Source organism: Microcebus murinus, chromosome 4, assembly GCF_040939455.1.
Source record: "Microcebus murinus isolate Inina chromosome 4, M.murinus_Inina_mat1.0, whole genome shotgun sequence".
In the NCBI taxonomy this organism is placed as follows: Eukaryota; Metazoa; Chordata; class Mammalia; order Primates; family Cheirogaleidae; genus Microcebus; species Microcebus murinus.
The window spans coordinates 22,749,432-22,767,641 of record NC_134107.1 but is presented as its reverse complement, the minus strand read 5'-3'; the positions used below and the strand labels follow the sequence as shown (position 1 = coordinate 22,767,641).

At 50.0% G+C, this 18,210-nt stretch overlaps 1 protein-coding gene across 1 annotated transcript in view; it reads right to left on the bottom strand.

Annotated features, from left to right (window-relative positions):
- The window catches only part of SYT13 (synaptotagmin 13), a 45,748-nt gene extending 28,384 nt beyond the window's left edge, over positions 1 to 17,364 (bottom strand). The window contains exon 1 of the mRNA XM_012790333.2: positions 17,161 to 17,364. Coding sequence (XP_012645787.1) covers positions 17,161 to 17,343 — 183 coding nt within the window. The 5' untranslated portion in view covers positions 17,344 to 17,364. The remainder of the gene's footprint in view (positions 1 to 17,160) is intronic.
- Positions 17,365 to 18,210: the final 846 nt, after the last annotated feature.

Sequence of the window (18,210 nt, the reverse complement as noted above, 5' to 3'; positions counted from 1 at the left end):
AGCCAGCCTTTAAATTCCAAAGTTCCCACTTGTCCCCTCCCCCGCCCCACTGTACCAGTTTACAAAGTCTTTCTGTTAAACTGAGTCTGTGTCTAGGAGGAGGATCTCAGCCCTGCATCATCAATAACTGTGTAAGACCGGGCACAGTGGCTCACGCCTGTAATCCCAGCACTCCGGGAGGCCGAGGCGGGTGGAATGCTCGAGGTCAGGAGTTCGAAACCAGCCTGAGCAAGAGCGAGACCCCGTCTCTACTATAAATAGAAAGAAATTAATTGGCCAACTAATATATGTATATACAAAAAATTAGCCGGGCATAGTGGTGCATGCCTGTAGTCCCCGCAACTTGGGAGGCTGAGGCAGGAGGATCGCTTGAGCCCAGGAGTTTGAGGTTGCTGTGAGTTAGGCTGACACCACGGTACTCACTCTAGCCTGGGCAACAAAGTGAGACTCAGTCTCAAAAAAAAAAAAAAAGATAACTGTAAGACAGGAACACACATGTTTAATGTTGGTCTCTGTGGCCTTAACCAACTGTGTCCATTTGGGTCAGTTGACCCTTTAGACCTTTTTTTCTGTTTTTCATTGGTGGTAGCCATATTTTTAACATTAGTTTTCCTAAGAAAGTCATTTTGGTATTAAAGGCTGAAGTTTGGTTATATAACAATTTCCTTGACATTGAATTTAAGATATTCTTCCAGAGTAGCTGTAAGATTTTTCGATTCTATTGTGCTCAGATAATTGAGCAACTAAGGCAATTATTTTAACCCTGTTATTGTGCCAATATATTACAAATAATAGTTAAAGTACTAAACTTTTATTTTTTTACTCACCTAAAAATTGATTAGAGTACACTCAAGGTTACCCTTACAATAATACCATTTTCCTACATTTGCATTCTGATGAGTTTTTCCCAATGGGAGAGAAAGGAGATAAATTCTGTATAACCCTTCGAACCCATGTGAATATCATCCATCAAAGTTGATACAGTGTGGGAAAAAGTAGAAGGAAGCACTAATCTAAGACATCTATCCACTTAAGTGTAGTAGTTGGAAAGAGCATCCATTTCTAACCTGGAAGTTTAAAAAATAGCCCAGTTGTAAAGTGTGGCTTCAAAACCAGGACAGGGGCTATTTTAACTAGATCCTCCTTATATTTTGGTGCTAAGCCAAAACCCTCCATATCAGATTGCCATCCAATTAAACAGAAATCAGCACACACTTGTTGCCCACTGACTGTATATTCGCCCACCCTACATACTATGGAATATACATGAATAAGCCCCTGCCCTCGGACGGCCTACCATCCAATGGTGGAGACTAGATATTCTGTAAATGGGAAATATGAGGAGCTCATGCTACCACTCTCCTACCCTATGCTCGTGGCACACACGGCTAATCGATCAAAGCATCCTTTCCTGCTGAGCTCAGACATAGGGTATTCAGCTTAGGGCTCCAGGAAGCCAATATCTATTAGCAGGAATTGATATGGAAGATGAAAGATATTTGCTATTCCTCCTGATTCAAACTTATAAACAGATAGGTAAGCATGGAAGGCAGTCTTCTAGGGCCTAATGCCTGGACTGTGTGCTACAGAAGGCCTAAGGAGGAGCTCCTCGTTGTTGATGTGATCGGGGAGGGCTTCCTGCAGGAGGGGCTTAGACCCAGTATTCAAGGACAGTTAATCATGGGAGAGCCAGAGGCTTCTCCCTGGGGAGAACCGCAGCAGCCTGTGTCCAGAGTGAGCAGACTGGGGGCATGGCAAGTCAGCGGGAGAGGAAGGCTGGGTTTGGAGAAATGGAGTTGGAAAGGAGTGGCAAGGCCAGGCCAGAAGGGGCCTTCAATGCTGAGTTAAAGATGTTGAATTCTATCTTATAAACAGCAGAGAGACTTTGACATTTGTGAGCAGGAGAATAACACGAGTTTTCAGCAAATCACACCAGCAGGTGCACGCAGGGGTGACTGATGCAGAGGAAAGGAGGCGAGAAGGCCAGGCTGGGGACGACACGGAGGGAGGACACAAGTGGCCCGGCCAGGGTGTTGCTGTGAGGAGCCAAGTGGAAGAAGGCAGGCAGTGATGCACGAGACTTCCCCAAGGAAGACTTGGCAGTGCTTAGGGCGGGAACCAGGTGGTAGGGAAAGGGAGGAATTCGAGGGTGCTGCATCAAAAAAAGCAACCATAAAAAAAGAACTTCCGCTCTTATTCCTCAGGTCTCCCTCTCTGAAAAAGCAGAATCCCTGGAATGTCACTGGAAGTCTACAGCCACAGCAGTGCCTGGGCAACACACTGGTTCTTCTGTGTGACTTTAACGACCAGTCAGCAAGCAGATGTCAAGAGCTGGCCATTAGGTGCTGCTTCTGACATTCCCCTTCCAGCTGCCATTTGGGCAGATTCAAAGCCAGCCGGTACCATCCACAGATGAGCTCTTCCTTCTTTTAAACAAGACGCAAACCTAAGACATTCCCCATCTGCGTCACATGGGTTGACACAGTCTACAAAATGTCACAAAATAGTATTTGATCATGGAAGGTCAGTGACATCAGATTATCAAGCTCCAAGTTACTATAAATGTGAAATATTTTTCTTCAGCTCATTTCAAGCTTTCTTAAATAAGAATAACAACCCCAAACCTTTCTACCCACAGATGTGCCTATTTGGCAAGCATGTATTAAAAGCTGAGAGTTTTGGCAGGGACACACGGCACATTCAGACAGGATAATTGAGGTGAGTTTCATAAAGCAGGTATTTGCGAAGGTGTAGAGGGTTAAGGAAACCAACAGGAACGGTGAACTCCCTGGGTCAGGGATAGATGGGCACTGCCACCTCCCTGGGCCTGAAGGTGCTAGAAGCAGGAGGGGTCACGGGAAAGAGGACAGGATGCCAAATGGGGAAGGTGGCCTGGCAGGAGGCAGCAGCTCCCAGCAACTTGCACTATCCTTACTGTAATACCTGACTAACCGCCACAACAATTCAGCAATGACAATGCTGGTAACAGGTGGCCAAATGGGGCGTAGCAGGGTTGAGTCACCAGCAAGTGGTCACACTTCGAGGAAGGGGTGGATTAGAACTGGAACCAAAGCCCAAGTGCCTCACCCCTTCCATTCATCCAATGTGTAAAGTCAAATCATTTTACAGCAGTCGACTAATGACAACTCAATTATTAACACTATTTATTAATCCAATTACCATTTCATTACTGTGGCAATCAGTGCAGGTTCCCAGAGGCCGCTTGGAGGAGTCACATGAGCCGGGATTTTGGGCACAGCTGCAGCAGCCGGAGCCACCCCTGCTCTGCCTCCACCAGGGACGCTGTGGGGCTGTGCACAGTGCCCGGGGGTCAGGCAGGGGGTCAACACACTTTTCCAGACTCAGAGCCGCCAGCACGGCAGGCACCAGCCTGCATGCAGCCTGCCTGACCCTTTCATTGGCTTTAGAGGTTGCAGATTCAAGGTGCCCCCTCTTCAGAGGGAGTCTCGTATTTTCCTACGATAAAGAACAATTCCAGAAACGCCACGTGGCACGCTGACTGCTGACTGCACAGGCTACTGACTCATCTGCCCATTGACAGCTTACTCCTCTTCGTAATAACTTCAAATACATCAGTTATTCACTCTGACACTGCCCCTTGCCCCCGACCCCACCTGCCTTGCTGGGGAACAAAAGGATGGTCCTGGCACCTCTGACCCTGGTGGGCATCCGACTCCCAGGACCCCGGTGGAGCATCGTCACCTCAGCCACGGCCTGCCCTGGTGCCAGCCGCTGGCCGAGCCCCTCTGACATCTGCTCTTCCCCAGCTAAGACCAGGGAGCCCTGACTCTCTCCTCTCTTTCTCCAACTTCCCGGAATGATTCCACGCTCCATCGCTCCAACAACACCTTTTGAGAGTCTAAAGACCCCCCCTGCCAGCCCCATCGTCCTTTCCCTGATGCCATCTGGCAAAGCCCCGACACTGGACCAGCCCAGCTGTCCTGCGAAGGCTGCTTCCGGCCGGAGGGTCACTCAACAGGGCAGAGGTGCCACCACAAAGTCACCCCCCTCCAATGGGCTCTCCATCCTGCTGGGTGATCCTACTATTTCCCCAACTCCTCCCTCAAGCCCACATTCTAGAATTTCTCTGCTGTCCTCAGACTTCCCTCTCGGAGACAAAGGAGAAGGAACTGAGGGAGCAGGGGCCTCCTCGGCTCCCCGTGCACACTCCTGCCTGGTCATGAGATGTCGTGCCCACCAGCCCTTGCTCCGAGGCCCTGAGGGACGTGCACAGGGCTGTGCCTGCTGCTCTGCTGACAGTGCTCCCGTGGGCACCACCAGTGGCCCCAAGCCACGCTCTGCACTTGCAGAAGCACCGGCGCTACGGGCGTCTCTGCAGAGATATCTATCTCAAAGGCCCCTCCCATTCTCCCCACACAGACATGACCTCAGGACTGCAGTCCACGACCTCTTCCTTTCAGAGTGCCCCCCACTCAACTGCATGCTGCCACCATCCTGCTGGACTCGGGGAGACTCAGGCGTCCTCCCCAACGCCTCTCTGTTCCTGAAGCCCACACCCAGCCCCTCGGCAGGGCCGGTCTCTTTCCCAAACACCTCTCCAAACCACTGCCACCTCCCGGGCCCACGCCATCATCGTCTCTCCCCAGGGTTCCCCTGGGCTCCCCACGTCCACGCTTTGCCCAGCCAATCTGTTCTCCACACAGCGGAGATCCTTCCAGGATCTTTTCACAACCCAAACCCCACCGTGCCATAGCATGCCGGAGACCTTCCAGTACCTTCCATTGCTCTTGGTATAAAGACCCAGATACTTACAGTGGCCCACAAGGCCCTGCCTAGCCTCACCTACCCCTCGCTTCTCCTCACTCTCTCCCGAGCTCTCTGTGCTCACCCACTTTGACCTTCCCTCGGGCCCTCCTAAGTGCTAGTTCTTTCCACAGGGCCTTTTCACGTGCCCGTTGCCTAGAATATGTCAGACCCTCATTCCCAATGCCTTCTCCTGGTAAACGCCACTAACCGTACGCCACAGAGACATGCAAGGTAGTCCATTTAGGGTATGTGAGAAAATAACGGACTTTCACTTTGGAATTTATCTTATTGTTTTAAAAAGGTCTATTTTTGTGCATGCTTTATTGTGTTCATGATAGCAGTACAGTGATATATATATATATTATACATACACATATATATGCTTTATAAAGAATGCAGATCTAAGGAGAAAGTACTCGAGAGGCTTTTACTGAAAGGGGTCTCCAAAGAGGTTGAGAATCAGAACATTAATCAGTGATCACTTCCTTGGGAGGCCCGCTGAGCTCCCTTTCCACACCGACCACACTCATAAATCCATATTGACGTACACGACTGTGTGGTGGACATCGCTCTCCCTGGAATACTAGCTGCATGGGGGATGTTATCTGCTTGTCAGTGCAGTGTGGCCAGCGCTAGCTCGGTGCCTTGCACATAGCAGGTGATCGAGAAATATTTATTGGGCTGGGCGCATGGCTCACGCCTGTAATCCTAGCACTCTGGGAGGCCAACCCGGGCAGATTGCTCAAGGTCAGGAGTTTGAGACCAGCCTGAGCAAGAGTGAGACCCCATCTCTACTCTCTAGAAATTAATTGGCCAACTAAAAATATATAGAAAAAATTAGCTGACATGGTGGCGCATGCCTGTAGTCCCAGCTACTCGGGAGGCTGAGGCAGGAGGATTGCTTGAGCCCAGGAGTTTGAGGTTGCTGTGAGCTAGGCTGATGCCATGGCACTCTAGCCTGGGCAACAGGGAAGGGGAGGGGAGGGGAGGGGAGGGGAGGGGAGGGGAGGGGAGGGGAGGGAAGGGAAGGGAAGGGAAGGGAAGGGAAGGGAAGGGAAGGGAAGGGAAGGGAAGGGAAGGGAAGGGAAGGGAAGGGAAGGGAAGGGAAGGGAAGGGAAGGGAAGGGAAGAATTTATTGAATGAATATTCTAGAAGTAGGAGGTTCATGCTTCCCTTTTCATACTTATGGAAACATTTTATTTTTTCACATCTGGAATACTCTTAATGGACTCTGTCTTTCCTATATGGTGAACATACAGAAAAGTCATTGCTTTGGTAAAAGACCAATATGAAAATGATTCAAATTCTGAAAAATATCCTTTGAGCTGTGGCCAGGTGCTGAGTTTGTTGGGTGCTTTCTAAGTGTTATCTCATTGGTTCTTTAATATTACCTTACAGAACCTTAATTCAATCTCTGTTTTGTCAATGAGGAAAGTGGGATTCAGAATGGTCATGGTGATTTAGCTAGAAAATGGTAGAGTCTGAATTCAAACTCAGGTTTTTAAGTCTTATTTGCTTCCCAGTATAACTCAGTATCTTGATCACAAAATGAATATTTTCATTCTAAGAGTCGATTTCCTCTATGGGGTGGTCCCAAAGATTGTTACCTAAAACTAGTTATAGTGGGTATCCAAAATCCAACACAAGGCTACAGTGGGGTGGCATTAGGCTAAAACACCTAATCGCATGTTCCTTCCTTGTTGTTCTTTGTCTCCAAACATTTTATATTGAGGCTGTTGAGCAAAAGGTGACTGACAGTCATGTTGCTGCTTAAAGGATTTGTTCCATTTGTCAGTAAAATGAGCTCGTTAGATGATTCATTCGCAAGGAATCTGCAAAATAAAACCCTTCAAATCATGTGGATATTTTCTCTTGACGTCACATCACTGCCTTCACTGTATTTCTCCCTGATAGCTCACCCTTTCTTCTATGTGAATTGACTGTGCTGGAAATGAAAGTGTATTTTAAGATGCTTGGTGATGTGCTCTGAGAGAGGAGGAGGGAATCAGGCGTGTAGAATGAGCTCAGAGCTCATAGAGGTTATTCTACCCTTGCAGCTGCTCCAATCAGCTTTTCTAGCTGCCCCACCAAACTGCTTTTCCCCAACCATCCCTTCCCCCTCTCCAAAACATTCTTCTTAATTCCATTTGAAAAGCAGAGTCTTTGCAATCCTGCCTCAATAACCCTACATCCTCAGCAGCACATCCAACCTGTGCAGTTTCTAATGCCTTTCCAAATCAAACACGCTCTCCGTGGGTAGCATCTCACTGGGTTTGCAGCTGAAGATTTTTGAAACTCTCCCCAGTGTCAGCCAAGTGAACGGAGACCCAAAGGGAGGGAAACCAGCGGAAAGTGAAGCTGCCACACACTCCACGCTTGCCTTGATGCCTTGGCATGCCACTAGAGGCAAGCACAGGCATTCTGCAGGCCTCCCTGCTCCCCTGGGCTTGTGATTTTTATTTTGGCTGCAAGCAGAGGTGGCAATCCCCCAACCTCTCCTCCTCACCCGCTGTCCATCCTTTCACCAGTGCACTCGGTCATTCAACCTCCCTCCTCACTGCTCCTTTGCTGTCTGCTAAGCCTGCTGCTCAGTTTTCTATGAAAGAAAAGTATGTCTCGTATTTCATGGGGGTGAGGAGGAGCCAGTGAAATTTGTCAAAATGCTCCGGGGTCTGTGAGCTGGGCTGAGACTCATGCTCACAGGATCCCCAGAGGGCCCCTCTCCCCTTGTTCCCACTCACATTCACAGATGTGCCCCCGGCCCCATCATTTCACTCTGGGCTGTTCCTGGGAATGTGTTGACTCAAATTCCAGAAAGCAGGAACTTGCACTCCATTATTTCAATGGTAGGAAGGATAATGCACTCCAAGTCCACCCCAAAACCCCAATCAACACTCTCAAGCACTGTGTAAAAGTCTCCCAGGATTTTTCTATGATATAAAGCAATCAGACCCCCTTTTGCCTAATGAGTTAGCACTTAGCAAACCCCTCGTGGGAAGGCTTGCCGTGTGTGCAGCGCTGGAGAGGACCAAGGCTCCTCTGGGCATCCCACTGCCCTGGCAGCGTCGCTCCATAAGGAAATGATATTGAAACATACTAAATCCTGCCTGAGTTGGACCTGGGTGAGGAGGACCCCCAGGTGTCTGAGTGAAGCAGACCGGGACCTAGGAGAGGCTAAAGCTTGGGGGAAAAGGACGGGGAAGATGACAGTGGTAACGTGCAACCTGTTTAAAGGACGGAGCAGCAGGTTCGAACCTTCTGGGAGAACAGTGAAGCCAAGACTGCCACACACTCCACTCCTCTCGGGAGACTGAAGAGCAGTGAGGTGTTTTCACAAGTGTGCCATGTGCCTTCCTGGTGATGGGCGTTCAGTACAGATACCAAATGTCTGTTACAAACTTTGCCAGTTACTGATGAATATTTTAAAGATGAGTATTTGGTTTCTTTTACTTTTAAAAGTTTAGAAAATACTACAACGAGATATTACTTAGCACATACTAGGATGGCTCTGATTTTTACAAAAGGAAAATAACAACTGCTAGCAAGGAGGTGGAGAAATCGGAACCCTTGTACATTGCTGGTGGGAATTAAAATGGTGCAGCTGCTGTGGAAGGCAGTTTGTCAAATGTTAAATATAGAATTGCCATAGGACCCAGCAATCCTGCTCCTAGGTATAGACTGGAAAGAAGTGACACAGGCACTTACACAAATACTTGTACGGGAATGTACACAGCAGCACTAAGTCACAATAGGGAAAAAAAGGTAGAATCAACCCAAATGTCCATCAATGGATTAATGATAAGCAAAATGGGGTATTATGTACACAATGGGAGCTTTTTCAGCCGTAAAAAGAAAGGAAATACTGATACATGCTACACTGTGGATGAACTTGCTAAGTGAAAGAAACCATCACGTAAGACCACATATCGGATGATTTCATTTACATGAAACGTTCAGCATAGGCAAATCCATAAAGACAGAAAACAGACTGGTAGTTGCCAGGGGTTGGGAAGGAGAGAGGAACAGTGTGACTGCTTAATGGGTGAGGGGGTTTTCTTCCGGGGTGATGAAACCATTCTAGAACAAGGTGAAGGTGATGGCTGCACAAGGATATGAATGTACTAGATGGCACTGATTTGTACACTCTAAAACGGTTAATTTTATGTGACGTTCACTTCAATAAAAAAAGCTTTGAAAGTAACTAATAACCTTCATATCATTAATACATAGCTCAATGCCCCTCTAAATGCTCGATGCATTTGCATGAATAAATGAATGACTGGATCTGTCTGTGGTCTACAATGCTCTGTTCACTCAGGCCCCTGCCGACTTCCCCAGGCTCATCATATACCTGGCTCCCCCTTATTCTCTGCTCTTCAGGTACGCTGGCCTTTCCCCAGGCCCTCCTAAATGTTAGGCTTCCTCCTGCCACAGGACCTTTGCACAGGCTCATTCCTCCGCGTGGAGCTCCCGACACCCTTCCTACTGGCCTGGTTAACTTCCCCTCCAACTCCAGCTTTCAGCTTGGCCATCACTCTTCAGGAAAGCCTTCCCTGACCTCCCTGACTGGGATGGTTTCACCTTACGCTCTCATAGCACCGGAATCTTCCCTCAGGGCACTTACCACCAGCACACATTTCCATTTATTTGTGCTCTTCTTCTATTAACTCTGGTGTCCCTCATCATACCACAACGTTTATGAGGGCTGAGAGTGAGTCACCGTGTCACTGGAGAGGGAGCAGTTACTAGTGTAGTCCCGCCCTCCACTAAAATACATGGCACATAGTATACGCTCAATAAACACAGGTAAGGGAGGAACGTATCCCTTTCATCTGTTTTCCTTTAGGACTCTATGAACATATAATTTCTTATCAAAATGGTGATAGGTGGCCCTTTGCAAGCATACACGTGTCAACTCTGATAAATATATATAGAACCCTTAGTTCTTAAAACTTGTCTCTATGAAGCCGTTCTCTATCCTCAAAGCAGGGTTTCCTGATGTTTGTTAGCAAGAAATAAGCTCTGGAGGTGCCGAATACAGTACTATGAAGGCGTAAGTGGGAGGTGGACTGCCACTGGTTACCGGGAGATTGCAGGTCAAACAGCACGGACAGTGTGGGGACCACCTCCTGGTGTGCCGATTCCTCCCACCGGTCTCATGTCTTTATCTTTCCTCCTCTTTGCCTTCTGGGTCTGAGACTTCCCTATCCTGCCGGTCCCTTCTCTTCCTTCTGCCTTTGCTCAAGTCCCCCTGGTTTGCCTTTCCAGTGTCTCCTTCATCGTGAGCCAGAGGCCCCTCTATTCCTCCTCCTGCATCCCAGGTACTTGCTCATAATCCGGCCAGAATCTCAACATCTGGAAAGGATGCAGCAGTGTTTTCTGCTGGAGTTGACAAAAGGTGCTAGTGAGGCAGTATCCGAATTATCTACAAGCCGGACCAACAGGAGAAACTTGGGAAGGAAAAGGACTGATGGACCCAGACACGGGGGGTCCGCATTGTGAGTTCTTCGAAGGGCTTAGTGTTTCCAGCCGGTGTGTGCTCATCTCCCTGAAAGAATCTATGCTAATTTCTTGATGAAAAATTCATACTGTCTTCCAGGTTGCTAGGCAACCAGCCCAAACATGTCTACTGTGTAAAATCTCTCTGGAGAGCCCTGGGCTGCACCCAACCCCTGACGCATGATGGAGGTGGCAAAGCCATCCAAAGCCCCAGAGAAGTTTCTGGTGCCGACCCGCCAAGATGCATATTCATAGACACTTTCATGCCATATCTGGGAAAACACATTGGCTCAAATAAAACTTCGACTACTTTTTCTGCTAATCTCCAGCTCGGCGGTCGAAAGTGTGGTCTCTGGAGCTTGACTTCCTAAATCCGATTCCCAGCCCTGCCACTGAATACGTTACTCATGCTCCGGGTTTCACTTTTCTCATCTGGTAAAATGGAAATGGTAATTATGCATATTTCATGGGGCTATTGTGAGAATTAAAATTAATATGGCTAAAGCGCTTAGAGCACTGACTGGCACAGTTTAAAGAACTTGATAAACATTAACTATTCTTACTCTACGGAAATAATGTATTGCTGTTTGCAAGAGAATCCAGGATGGTCAGACCTTGCAGCAGCCCAGAGTAGAGTCGGCCCCAGGAGTGCGGTTAGCGGTTAGCAATTCAGCAGCCTCCCAGGATCACTGAGGTACAGTGCAGAGTTCAAGAGAGCAAGCATCCTGCAGCGGAGAAAGTTCTACTTTGGGCTGATGGGGGGAGGGGATGCCCCTCCTAAGGGTTTCCATGACCCCCTGCCCGTCCCCCATCACGCTGCAGGGTGACAGGCCTCATGACAATGGCTTGTCTCACTGTCCATCTCCCATTTACCAGGAAAGCACACACTTGTCTTCCCCTGGAGTATCACAGGGCCCACCATGTGCTCCCTAACCTTAACGAATTAACTCATTGCTAATGAAATGCAGTGAAAAAAGAAACTAGAAATATTTTACCCCAAAATCTATTTCTTTGACATATTTTGAGATGGCTGCCACAGGAGTACCCCTGCCAAGCTGTCTTACCTGTTGGGGGAAATTTGCATCTGTAGAGAATCTCCAAAAATGCAGCCAGGTCCTTCCTGAGAGTCTGACACCTTTCAGGAACCCTTACCTTCTGAGGGCAGCTCCCAGCAAGGGCTCGTTTACACAAGACCACCTTTGCCAGCCAGCCCAGCCTCTTCCTGTCTCCCTCCCCAAACCTGTTTTTGCTACAATCCAAGCTCCTTTTCTTTAAAAACCTCTGTACCTACATTGAGTTGTTTTCATTCTGAAGGCGCCCCTGCATACACATCAAAATAAATGTAAATGTCATTTTTTCCCAATTAATCAATCTGCCTCATGTCAGTGATTTTTCAGGGAACATCTATGGGTCCAAGGAACTGGTTCCCTACGGCAGCATCTGTCTGTCCTCTTACTAGTGTGAGTTAGGACACGTGATCCGAGAGCGTGTTGCTCCAGAGGCCTAAGGAAGAGAACAGGTGGGAGGGTTAACAGGGCCACACGGCTGGCCTTGAGGTCCCAAACTCAAGGGCCTCTTTTATGCCATGGGAGGCGCCCACAGGAGAAACGGTGAAAAGCAGACAGCGCCTAGGAAGTAGTTCACAATAGACCACGAAAAGGAGGATCACATCTCTCCAAGATAGTCCCAAAGCCCTCCTGGTAATAAAAATACCGACCTGATAATTAACATCCACAAACATTATGTCACAATATGACAATTTTTGTTTTGGAGTGAGGGTCTCATTCTGTTGCCCTGGCATAAGGACAGTGGCATCACCATAGCTCACTGCAGCCTCAAACTCCCTGGCTCAAGTGATCCTCCTGCCTCAGCCTCCCAAGTATCAATTTGTGACTACAAGGTCTACAGGTACGCACTACGATGCCTGGCTAATTTTCATTGTATTTTTTGTATGGATGGGGTCTCACTATGTTGCTCAGGGTGGTCTTGAACACATGACCTAAAGCAATCCTCCCACCTCAGCCTCCCAAAGTGCTAGGATTACACCGCCTGACAACAATTGTTAATAAAAACCTTACTGACGTATAACTACCCAAGAAAAGTACACAAATCTTAAATGTAGAGCCGGACAGATTTTCACAAAGTGAACACATCCCTGCAGCCAGCACCCATGCCGCGAGGCAGAGCGCGAACAAAGCCCCAGAAGCTCCCCAAGCCCGCCCCAGTTGTTACCTGCCCCCAGGGTGACACATACATAACTCGGGCTTGGCTTCAAATCTTCTGTGTAAATAGAGCCTTGACAGTGTGTACTCCTCAGTGTCTTCCCTCTCTTACCAATGTGAGATTACAACACGATGATTTAACTCAAAACACACACCGAAGCATTGTCACATGCCCAGCATCACACCAGACATTGACAGGGACATAAAGAAAACAGAAGACATGTTCTCTGACCTTGGGGAGAAGAGACTCCACCGTATTATACATTGTCTGATACAAATTCACCACTCGTTTATATTATTTTGTAAAAACCTGGAATCAATCTCTTAGGGTTTCATCAAAAACCACTCTGGTGTCCCCAGCTCTGTTGCAAGGAGGGTAGGATTTGATAATTTGGTAGCCTGTGGCAATGGGGGGCAGGGGGCGTGGCTAGAAGAGGTGTGGGGGCCCCTGCTGAGGGCCAAGCAATTTTGCTAAAGCCCTTGGCCACCTGTTAGCTTCAAGGGGACAGTCCTGGGGTCCACCCTGGGGACCTCTCAGGCATTTGAGAAGATTCACTTAAGTGCACCATAATGTAAGCGTAAGTCCCAGGTGGGAGAAACTAGGACATTACAATGACAGCTTTCTGAAAGCAGGACCCAGGCACCTGCCACGCGGTAGGTGTCCCAGGGGAAGGGCAGTTCTCTCTGCGCTATAGTTCTTTAGGTTAGGCAAAAGGGGGGCTTCCCCTGAAAGGCCCCAGCGGTGGGCTGAGTGGCAGCCTGTGCAGACAAGCGTGAAGAGACATCCAGGGGAAGGAGCCCACGGCTCTCACTACTAGATGCAGCTGCCCTGTCTCCTCACTCAAGCTGCCAGGTCACTGCATAATGACCAAGCTTCCAGAGCTGGCTGATGACAGGGTGGTCCTGGGTGACACTGCCAGGCCAGGAGAGGGCAGCGTAGTAAGAATGGATTCCTTGCATCCCCCTAGGGCTGCAGGTGAGTAAGGATGAGGGATTGTCTAAGAAGACAGGATAAAGGGTCCGCAGCGTGTGTTTTGAATAAGCAAAGGACTGTGAGCAGAAGCTGGCTGGAGGCATGGAAGGTAACGAACGGCCGAGGGCTCCCCGCTCCGAGGGCTCCCCGCTCCGCACAGAGCGGGGCTCCCCGACCTGTCTTGCTCTATGGATTCCTTCAGCTATCTAGAGAAGCCTGCGGACCCTTCCTCTGAATGTCTAGAAAAGCAGAAAATAAAAGACACAGGGCTACAGAAGAACAGCTGATGAAATCAATCTGTGCAATATCTATATGTGTGCTTCTTTATTAATTCATTGAGTAACAGAATCTCACAGGAGATTAACAAGTACCATAATTTCGAATGAGAGATGAGCATAAATGCTATTGCGAAGTATCTGCAACAGCTGTGGTGTGCTCTGAAACTATTCGTGATGCCCCTTGGGGACAAAGTCACAGATCCTGATAATACCACTATAGTTAGTTGTTTATATTCCTACTTACCAGAAGTGCTGTTTGAGTGAGAGGTAAGTAAAAATAAAAACGTAACTTTTTCCTATTCAAGACCATGAACCTCTTCAATTTCATCTATAGACCCCTTGGTGGGAGGTGTCTGTGGACTCAGTTTAAGAACCCCTGAGAAAACCTCAAAGTTTCTTTCAAAATCACTAGAAACTTCAGCTTCATCCAGCCATTCAGGGTCAGAAATCGGATTCCCAGGCATGGTCTTGAATCAAAGAAATATTTCTAGCAACCACATACAGTGAGTTATGGCAACCAGGGCAGTGAGTCTGTATCCTACAAGCATCCCAGTAACAAGTGAGACATATTACGCCTTGGAAACCTCTGTGGGGGCTACAGAAATCTAGAACCCCATTCCCCAGCCCCCATGCTCTCTCTCTTCAAGAAACATATTCAGAGAGCCTTTCCCCAGTCTTGCAGTCCTTGTCAACGTGTGCCATGCACATCACCCTGCTGTCACCTGCCACGCTTACCACCGCCTCCTTTGCTTTCTTTGAAATGTCCATCGATTGTCTTTTCTGTGTGTACTTTATCTAGGTCAGTGGCTGAATGAGTCTAGCACAATGGCAACCAAGCCACGGTGAGATCTCAGCTTCACCACATTCACGCCTATAGACTCAGCCCCCAGGCTGCCCAAATCCTTGTCACCCAGGGAGCCAGGTCAGCGAATGTCCACAGGCAGGATCCATGTACCAACAACAAATATTTATCCTGCCCCTACTGAGCTGGCACCGGGTTGCAAAGACATGGCCCAGGCACCCACATCTGAAGAATAACTCAGATGATAATCCCAGCTGGCTGGATGCTGCGATGCCTTTCTTTGTCAACAACTTCTTGTTGGACACCTACTAGTTTCCAGGGGCTAAGTAAGTGCTGGGAATAAACAGCATACAAGTAACTGAATATGAAAAATCACACCCATTTGTAAGACAGGCTATAAAAGAATTTAGAAGGAACAATATGAGAGAGGATAATGGGGATACTTTGTTTCATGGTCAGTAAACAAAATCCTCCCTGACATTTAGAGGGAAAGAGACCCAACAAAAAGAGACCTGAGGAGGAGAAGGAGCCATAATATGAAAAGCCAGAGAAAAAACAGAGTGGGCAGGAAAGGGCTGGGTGTCTTATAAGAATGATCATAAATCCAGAAGGGCAGAGACTGTCGAGAAGGGGAGACTGGCATGAGCTAGACTGGAGAGGCGGCACCTGCCAAATCAGGCAGGTGAGGGAGTGGAGTACACTGGCTATAGCACAGATTCCAGAATCAGACCAGCTCAGCTGGAATCCAGCTCTGAAACTGCTCTAGCCGTGTGGCCTTGGGCAAGTCACTTACCTTCTCTGAGTCTCAGGAACCTCATCTTTAAGTTAGGATCATACAGCTCCTCTGTGGGGTTGTTCAGTGCAGTAATAAGCGTAAAACACTTAGAACAGTGCCTGGCGCTGGGCGTGTGCCATGTTAGGGTTGGCCATGACCTATTCTAATGAGAAGTTGTGGAGGATTTTAAGCAGGGGAGAGACACAGTCTGGTTTGTCTTAAACAGACTTTCAGCCATTGTGTGAGCTACTGGCTGTCAATAAGAGAGAGAGTGGGAAGGGATCTTAGAGGTCATTTATACCAACTGTTTCCCCAGTGGTTCTCCTGGGGAAGGGGAGGGTAGGTACACTGCCTGGAGAGCCACCACTCAAAGGCAGAAGAGTGGCCGTCCCTCGGTGTGCTGGGTGGAAGATACCGTGGGGAGGCCACCAGCCGCTGCTGCTGGACAAGGGCCCAGCCAACCTGCCCATGGAGGGCCCACTACTCCCAGTTCTAGATCATTCCATGTCCCAGATCCTGCTGTACACTCCATGTCCCACATCCTGCTGCTCCTATTTAGCCAGTGTCAATGTCACCGCTCTTGGATTGTAAGTGCCTCAAGGACAGCAGCCATTTCCTTTACACTTCCACTATACAGTGACTGGCACAGGCCACCGCAGCTGGGTCCTCGGAGCTTTTGAATTATTGATTGGAAAAAGGAAGGTGGAATCACAACACATTAGTGCCACTCCTGCAACTATACGATCTATAAGAAATGTAGAGGACCTTAGGAGGTCATTTAAGTCATCCCTCTGCCCCAGGGCCAGCCTTCCTCAGATCACTCAAGCAAGACTCTTTCTCCTGCTTGTCCAGAGAACATTCTGCACTCTCTACTTTGGAAATGCATCCTGGAGGTCACAGCCCATGTAGGGAAATCCTTCCAAACCCCTTCTGCTGCACTGTACAAAGGGACACAGCCCATCTCTTGCCCAAAGGGGATTCTGGGGACATGCAGATGTGTGGGATAAAAGCCCTCCTGTCTCTAGGGACATCATCAGAGACGTCTGAGAGGCTACAGCAAGCCCCTCTGACTGGAGTTGACAGCTGCTGGGAGGTGGGTTTCTGCTGCCTCCCTGCCCAGCTGGCCCCTGGCTCCCCGGCTCCTAGGGGGACAGCAGCCACCTTCCCTCTGGTTTCTGGGAGTTGCTCCTTCTCAGCTCTGCCAGTGTTTGCCCTCCCCACACTATCCCCCTCGCTCTCTGGGCTCCACTCCTCCAGTTCTGCAGGGCTCTCCTCCACAATTCCTCTCTACCTCTCCCCAACCCCATCTCCCTAACCCTGGCCCTCCCTCTCCCACATTTTTCTCTGAGGGCCCCTCCCCTCTCAGCCTCCCCTCCCAGCCTCCCTCTCCTCTCACTCCTCCCAGGCCCACACCCCCGGCCCCACACTCCCCTCCCAGCCCCCCTCCCAGCCCCCCAACACGACCCAGCCCCACATCCCTCTCCCAGCCCCCCAACACTCCCCAGCCCCAATTCCTATCCAAGTCACCTTCCCCATCCCCTCCCTTTAACCCTGCTACCGCGCCCCCATTCCTTTCTCAGTCCCCTTAATTCCCCCACCCCCAATTACCCCTCACATCCCTCTCCCATCCCCCAGGGCTCTCCCATCCCCCATGCCTTTCCGACTCCAGAGCCGGTCCTGGAGCACGTCCCTTGTCCCCCCTCCCCGCTCAGCTGTGTCGCACAGAGGAGACCGCGACCGCCCCCCTGTCCCCTCCACTTCCGCGCAGCCCCCGCGACCCCGCTGGCCCGCCCGAGAAGGGTCGGGGCGCCGCCCCCGCTCACCTGTTGGGCTGGCCGGAGCACGCCGGGCCTCGCCTTCTCCGGGTCGGGGTCGCGGTCCCGCGGCAGCAGCCCCTTCTTGGGGTGCATGTGCCGGCACAGGCAGGTGACCCCGCACAGCGCGAGGATGCTGGTGGCCGTGCCCAGCGTGGCGCCCAGCGCGATCACGGGCACCGACAGCACCATGGTGCCCGCGCCGCGCACCCCGCCCGCCCGGCCCGCCGCGCAGCTCCCGGGTCCCGGCGAGCGGGCAGCGATCCCGCCACCAGCGGGGCGGGGAGGGAGCGAAGGAGGGAGGGCGGCTGCGAGGACGTCAGAGGAGGAGGCCGGCCCGGGCCGCGTCAGTGGCACCCCCTCCCCCGGCACGTGACCGGACCCCCACCCCAGCGCAGCCAGAGCCTGTCAGGTGGAAGCAATCTTAGGGTTGTTTCAGGCCGTTCTTAATGTCTACGTGCACGCGGGGACAGAGGGCCCAAGAAGGGCTGGAGCTCCCGAGGTCACACTGTTAGCGGACGAACCAAGCATGGAACCCCGGCCTGCGACTTTATCAGGGCAGGGCGTCCCTTGTCACTTTACCAGGCTACTAACCCTTTGCTCACCCTCCTCCCTCCCCAGGGCCTGGCCAAGGAGGCTGTAAAATCGGGTCCTCAGGGAGGCTTTCAAACACACACACACACACACACACACACACACACACACACACACACACGGCTGGAGCTTCCCCACCTGCCCAACCTGGGGGACAGAATTGATGTGGCTCTGGGGCTGAGACTGCCAGTGTCCAGTGAGGATCAAATTTAGTACCTAATTTGATCCACAGATATTCTCTTCTTTATATACGGATGAGGAAGCTGAGCTTCAGATAGGACAGGGCAGCTAGAAAAAGCATCCTGAACTCAAACTCCTGTTTGCAGATTCTCAGTCCACACCCCAAAGAAGGACTTGTGTTAGGAGGATAAAGAGTGTAAAATGCAGCAGCTAGGAGTGCACATTTGAGTCCCAGACAGCGAGAATAAAGTTTTGCTTAGAGTGAGGGAGAATTAGAACTCAGGG